Source organism: Helianthus annuus, chromosome 5 (assembly GCF_002127325.2).
Source record: "Helianthus annuus cultivar XRQ/B chromosome 5, HanXRQr2.0-SUNRISE, whole genome shotgun sequence".
In the NCBI taxonomy this organism is placed as follows: domain Eukaryota; kingdom Viridiplantae; phylum Streptophyta; class Magnoliopsida; order Asterales; family Asteraceae; genus Helianthus; species Helianthus annuus.
The window spans coordinates 119,921,021-119,928,672 of NC_035437.2; the positions used below are offsets into that span (position 1 = coordinate 119,921,021).

A 7,652-nucleotide genomic window follows, 5' to 3' on the forward strand; every position below is an offset into this window, starting at 1 on the left:
CAATAGTCATTAGAAGAGAAATTAGTAAGTTGTTCTCATGCTTATGCATTGAGAAGGGCATAGCTCTGGCCACTTCGGTGGTTAGTTATTTTGTATTGTCTTCTTCAGTATATCAATATAGTTACAGATTTGCTTTCATCATCTCTATTAAATTCAGTCTCTATCATACACCGACTTTCATACGTAGTGGAGAAAACTAAAAATTGATGACACCAAGTCGTATAGGACTTTGTGCGCCCGTATCATAAAATGACTAATGCAATAGTGACATGAACTTATATGGTCGTTGTAACCAATTTTCGGGGTTATAACCAATTTTCAGGGATTGTATGATCCATACGCACGACATGAATGCTAATGTACACTTTTTTTACACGTTTGGGTGGTATAGGTATGGCAGACCCCTATATGTAATTAACCTTTCAAAAGTAAGTTTCCAAGCACAAAAACACCCACCCATCAGACAAGAAAACATCTTAAATCATACATAAAAGTACATACACACACAATCCAAATCGAAAGGACAAACAGCCTACTAGAATATCCCAGTGAGAAGATTTGCCGCTGCAGAGATGGCGGCACCCGTGATGGCAAACTGCACAATCTGATCACTAGAAGAATCATCTGCCGTTAATGCCAAAGCCGCACCAGTCATTGCTCCCGCCACCGCACTGTTTTTCTGCACCCATTAAATGCTCCTTTCTCAATATCCGACAAGAACAAAGATCTTGTTTACAAAGTTAAAACTCACAGGCCATGTCATTTATCTTACTCAAGAACACCTTACAGATTTTTATGCATCTATAAGCGACAACTAACCGAAAACTAACCACTTAAACCGGGCCCCACCAGACCTGTAAGGATTCCAAAGACCGAAAACTTACCCAGTCGTGAACTCCTCGAGCTTCTTTTAAACCATAGGTAAGACCAGAATACATCCCAGCAGCCAAACCTGATGAGACGAGAAATATAGATTGTGAACGAGCCAACGATGACTTAAAAAAAGACATAGGCGGTCCGTGTTAAAAACGGCAAAGTATTTAAATCATTTCGTTACCCCATTGTATAGATTCTTTCCCTGTGACCTTCACCTGAAACACCAAAAGAAACAGTGAACGAAGTAAATCTAGTGTTGGTGTAGATCAAAGGATAGGCATCATGAGTTGACCGGGTCAAGTGCAACCCAAAGTGTTCTCAAATGCGACAAACCTTCTAAACCACTCTTTATAAAAATAAATAAGAGTATCAACAGTACAGCATTTATAGTTATTTAGTACAACAACGGTTGCTCGACAACTTCTTTTAGAAAGAGACTTAAGTGTTGACAATCTGCCTTAACCGACCCGACCCATTTGGACCCGTATCAAGAAGTTGCCCTTTAGCCCGTTAACCCACCACACCTACCCGTTAACTCTCTCTAGTGTGAGACCATGATTTAGCTAATAATCCTCAAGACAAAACACGAACACACCAAAAACAATAAAAGAGAAGCTGTAAATGGAAATAATAATAAACATACCAAGCCTTCAATAGAACCACTGCCGGTTTCCCCTGCAAATCAACAAGTCTACTATTAGGAAAATAGCAAGATTTGTAGTATTATGGTAAAGCATACATACATACATGGTTGTAAAAATCCCGACTAGTCGCTGATTAGTCACCGATTAGTCACTAATCGGAAGTTCACCGATTAACGGCTGATTAATCGCTAGGCGGTCAATGGCGGTCCTATTCTAGCCAAAATTTGGCCATACGCCGGCTAAATTTCGATCAAACCTTATAAATTCCTTCCAATTACTTAAAAAAATGGGTCAACGGGGTTAAAACATGTTTAACTTTAAAAAACTGCATATAAAAATGTGTGTGTATATATATAACTAAAAATTACATATAAAAATTCTCGATCCAATTAATCTCTATTAATCCCGATTGCCGACTAGCGCCTAACGATTCTTACAACACTGCATACATACATACATACCCCTAAGATGGCGAAAAGGATTTTGCCTCTTCGAAGCAGTGATATTTGTCCTGTCTCCACTTGCATCTGATCACATCCCATCAGAATTAGTTTTCTTGATATCAATAATAAACATTTGAACAAATTAACTCACTTTCAAGAGCAATGAAACACGCCTCACGTGAAACCGCCTGAACTGCTCCAATCTGCACCATATCACTCCTGGATGATCAATCAACATCTATATATATACACACATTTAGAGAGAGAAAGAGAGAGAGACGTACACCGGCGGCCGTAACGAAGGTGCCGGCGATCCTGTTAAGAAGAGGATGGCCTAAATCGAAGTGAGTTCCGGTGGTTTTATCGAAGTTCCTGACCTCATCGACAAACGATCTAGTTTCCAGATTGTGCCCCATTTTTTCAGCTGTGTGTGTTTGAGTGTGTGCAAGTGCAACAAACGGTTGAAGAGGGACGAAATGGGACACGTGTAGAGCTTGTACGTGACACGTTTCCATTGCTACTGCCAACTCATTGACACCTGCCACACTCTTCTTATTATATATTCAAATCAAAAATATTTCTTACCTTTCGCTTTATATTGTTTCTATAACAATAAAAGAAATCTAGGGTAAAATTAGATTATTTATGTTGTCACAACGATTTATTTATATTGAGTTGTTAAAAAAACTAAGTACATTAATTGGTTTTCAATATAATTTACATTAAGCAAAAAAGAAATCCAAACCTTAAATAATTTACGTCGTAACATATATTCGGAATTTTATAAAATAAATAAGATATTAGTGAAAAGGAAATAATTGTGAGTAGATCATATGTAGAAAGGTGCTTGAGGAAAAAAAAACAAAAGACAAAAAGTACAAGTTACAAAGGGTAAGTTTAGCTAAACGCGAAGAGGTCATATTAATTTTATTTAACGTCTAATGTTTACTGATTGCACTTGTAATCTTGTATATTTTTGTTAGATGAACATATAACTTTTAAATAACATCATTTTACACTTTTTAATCCTAAACTAAGCACCCAAAAATTTGGCCCTAAAACTAAACTAAGCATCCAAAAAATTGGCCCGAAAAAAATTCATTGATGTACATTAACTTTCTGTAGTCATATAACTTTTTAATAACAGAACTTTTACACTTTTTAATCTTAAACTAAGCATCCAAAAGGATTAATTAGAGTTTTTGAAGAGGGGAAAAAATTAATGGGTATATAGTAAAAATCGAATCAAAAGGGATTAATTAGAGGGCTTTTGAAAAGGGGAAAAAGCACAATTTAACTTCACTCGGTTCGAAACAAAATTTACGAAACATACATAAAAACCACAAAAACGTATTATATTTTATATGACTCATTTTTCGAAAAAGTTTACATTGAAACGTAAACCAACTCGAATTTATACCAAAATGTATATAAAAATATGCACATAAAATGGTTTTCTTTAAATGAAAACGTATTATATTTGACCTGACTCATTTCCAGAAAAAAAAAAAAAAAAAAAAAAAAAAAAGTTTACGTCGAAACATAGGCAATGCAAATTTATACCGAGAAGTACAAAAAAATACGCACGCAAAAATTTAGTTTTTTAGTACAGGAAGTATATGGGTAAACTCGAAAATAATATTAGTAAAAAAAACCCTTAATAGATTAAAAACATTCGTAAAACAGTCCCAAGTAGCACCAATGTCACACCACTTCCAGCGACCACCAACATTGGAAAGCTTGTAAAACTAAAATAAATAAAAAGGGAAAAATAACACCGGACAAAAAGCAAGCGTAAAATCGTTGAACCACGCAAGCCCGTTGCAGCATGTTAATGCGAAGAAATTGGAGCAAAACGTAGAAAAGAATAAATAAGTAATCTAGGACCTGCGCGTTGCGACGAATATGTCAAATGGGGAAAAAAGACACGTTGCAACGGGCCTGTCAAACGGGAAAATAATAGAACGAAAATACATGGAATCCCACACACACGTTGTCACGTGTTAACTCGTATAATTTAGAACGAAACGTAAAACGAAAAACTTGCGAAAGATGAAAAGTGTGGGAGACCAAAGTTAAAAATAAAAAAAAAAGTGTTGGAGCTAAATTGCGAAAAATGAAAAGCTTTATGTTAAAAGTTAAAAAATCAAAGGGGTTAAAATGTAAAATGTGAAAACCTTTGGGTTAAAAAAGTAAAAAATCAACTTTTTTTTGAAAAACTTTCAATGTAAGGGGTACATCACCATTAAGCAACAACATGTTACTAATTAATTTATAGTGTGGAAATTATAGTGTGTAAATATAGAATACATAAAAAAATGTGCCAAAACAAGTAACCACAATGAAAACCCAACCCGCACATATTCAAAAATCATGCAACTCGAAGAGACACATTTAACACATAAATCTAAACATGTCAAATGGGTTGATGTATTATCGGGTAGTACTTATGTTATAAACATATTAATCAGGTTAACGAGTTTTAAGAATGGATTAAACTTTTACTTAAAAGAGGTTGACTAATAACTTGTTTAGTTAAACATATTAATTCGAACACAACACACTTATTATATCGGTAAAATATGAAAATCCAAAACATTACTTCATGTTGTGTTTCGGGTGTCAAAAACTGACCATCTGTTAACATTTGGTGCTTAACTTTGAAAGTAAGTTCTACAAAGTGAAAAAGTCGGCATAAATACTTTCCAAATTCACAATTGAGTAAAGTTCTGTTTGCTCCCTTTGGTTTGGTCGTTTTAACGGTTTTGCACCAATCTTTTAAAAATAGCCATTTTACTCCTTGATGTTTCGATTTTATCGCCAGTTTGCTCCATTATCTAAATTCCATCCATATTGTATGTTAACTGGAAGAGTATTTTTGTAATTTAAAATATAAAAATAAAGATATTTTAATAAAACTACAAAGATACCGCCACCACCACAATCAGACACCACCCCTAACTAAAGGTGTACAAAAAAACTGGTTTTAGAATCGAAACCGGAAAAAAAACCGAAACTGGTTTTTTTTTTAACCAGTTTTTTTTATAACCGGTTTTTTTTAACCGGTTTTTTTTAACCGCCGGTTTTTATACCGGTTACTATTCTTGATTTCAAAAACCGGTTATTAAAAAACCGGTTAAAACCGGAAAAAAAAACCGGTTTTTTTGGGAAAAACCGGTTAAAAACCGGTCCCAACCGGCTATACCGGTTATTGTTTTGGACCTCAAAAACCGGTTATTAACCGAACCGGTTATTAAAAAAACCGGTTTTTATTTTGGGTGAAAAAAACCGGTTTTTTTTTTAACCGGTTTTTTAAAAACCGATTAACCGATTTGTACACCTCTGCCCTAACCACCAACCCTTGCCACCACCGCCATTAGGTTAAGGGATAATACTGTAATCCCTCAACATAAGAAAAAATCATCAAATATTCAAGATATACAAGTATCAAAATCACATTTCCAGAACTTCAACCCATATTCAAGAATAAAAATCAAATTTCCAGAACTTCAAACAAAATTCAAAAAATTCAAGAATCAAAATCAAATTCCAAATTACATCTTCTAAACCAAATTGTATGAAATCCACCTGCAAGAAAAGTCATGTTTACTCTTTATTCTTTATCATTATCATTTCATCTTCCAAACACCACAACCTTTCTAGATCCAGGTCCAGATCCATCTTCATCTTTTCCCACTTAACAGCGATCACCATTCTTCGCCGCACACCCACCATCACTACCAACCATCTTCATCGAACCCACCAACAACCACCAACCACCGTTTCACGACGACGTGCTATTCACAGTGTTGGAGGAGTGGTGTAGAGTTAGTGGAGGTTAGTAGTGGTGAATAGATTAGAATTTTCAGTCGGAGATAGACTTGCGAAACTGGGATGAACATGAAGATGTACTGATGACGATGAACATGAACTCATGATGATGATGTTTGCAAAAACCCACAAAAACCTTCAATTTTTACATGAGCTGATGATGATGTTTACAAAAGCCCACCAAAAACCTTCAAATTTGCGAACCAAAAGATCTCCCAAACAGTGATGAATTTCGAAATTTGTTCGGTGGGTTTTGTTCGTCTCTAAAAGTTACATAGTTTTCACCCAAGAACCGCTTGATTTCATTAAGAATTAAAGGAGATAGGGTGTCTTGAAGTTATAGGGTTTATAACACTTTTATGAAGAATATACGTTTCAAACATTGAGAGGGACAGAGAGAGAGAGTAATGGTGGTGGGCAAAAGAGAGAGAGAGAGTGTGTGTAGAGAGAGTGAGGGGGTAGAGGGAGGAGAGATGGTTTTGTTATATTTTATTAGGATAAATGGTATTAAGATAAAGGACAAAACTTGTAATTTTTTCATTTTAGGAAAAATTACAAGTTTTGTCCTGTATTTTAATACCACTTATCAGGCGGTGTCCTTTTTAACGAATTTTGACAAATTTTGCCCTTTACAAGGAATTTTGTTGCACGTTTTGTCATTTAGGCTTAACTCAATTAGATTTTCTTGTTGAATCTTGTCTCCCAAGGGTATTTTAGTCTTTTTATCCATTTATTTAATATTATTTAAAAAATAAAACAAAATATTTTAGGGTTGGCTCTTGAAATAAATAGGTCAAAAGACTAAAATACCCTTGGGTAACAAGATTTAACAAGAAAATCTAACTAGGTTAAGCTAAAGGACAAAACGTGCAACAAAATTTCTTGGAAACGGCAAAACTTGTCAAAATTCGTTAAAAAGGACAACGCCTGATAAGTGGTATTAAGATAAAGGACAAAACTTTTAATTTTTCCATTTTATTATTATATATAATATAATCTTTATTTGTAGTTTTACTAAAATACCCTTAGTTTTATATTTTGAATTACAAAAATACCCTTCTAGTTAACATACAACATGAATGAAGTTAAGGCCATGGAGCAAACTGGCGATAAAATCGAAACATCAGGGAGTAAAATAGCTATTTTTAAAGGATTGGGGCAAAACCGCTGGCGATAAAATCGAAACATCAGGGAGTAAAATAGCTATTTTTAAAGGATTGGGGCAAAACCGTTAAAACGACCAAACCACAGGGAGCAAAACAGAAGTTTACTCTTCACAATTTTTTTTTTGAACGGCAAATTTGGATCACTGACGGACCACTGGAGTATCATTGTGCCACTAGCGGAACCACCCGATCATATCCATCTCCACTAGGCATAATGCCTATACACCAATTCAGAAGGAAACCCAATAAATATGAGAAAACCCCCTTGTGGGAATCGAACCCAGGACCTATTGATCCAAAGGCTTATCCCACCACCAAAATGCCACTAGACTATAAAGCCATGGACACTCTTCACAATTACATGTGAATCCACTCAAACCTATGACAGACCAAAACAACCTGTGGAAATAATTTCAAATCCACCTTATAACCGGATTTGATGAGTAAAAACAGACTAAACAGTACCCATTTTGGTTCGCCACCCGACCCACCTACATTGCCACCTCAGGTCATACTTGTGACCATGAGTCGGGGTAGAAAACCTACTTGGCCTTTGAAATTGGAAAACTAAGGTTAACTCGTGTTTATTGATTACAACAACCAAAATTGCTTAAATGGAACTAAATCTACACCATCAAATGAGTGAAAATACTAAAACATAGAAGATAAAATAGTAATGTACAGCACATAAA

The 7,652-nt window shown here is 35.0% G+C and overlaps 1 protein-coding gene across 1 annotated transcript; it reads right to left on the minus strand.

Annotated features, from left to right (window-relative positions):
• Positions 1–383: 383 nt before the first annotated feature.
• On the minus strand, positions 384–2,484 carry LOC110940959 (outer envelope pore protein 16-2, chloroplastic). The gene is made up of 7 exons (XM_022182526.2): positions 2,248–2,484; positions 2,115–2,166; positions 1,982–2,047; positions 1,520–1,551; positions 1,058–1,091; positions 885–952; positions 384–679 (listed from the first exon to the last, which is right to left on the minus strand). Exons 1-7 carry the CDS (start codon positions 2,476–2,478, stop codon positions 536–538), a joined length of 627 nt encoding a protein of 208 aa, XP_022038218.2. The 5' UTR covers positions 2,479–2,484; the 3' UTR covers positions 384–535.
• Between the last annotated feature and the right edge of the window lie 5,168 nt (positions 2,485–7,652).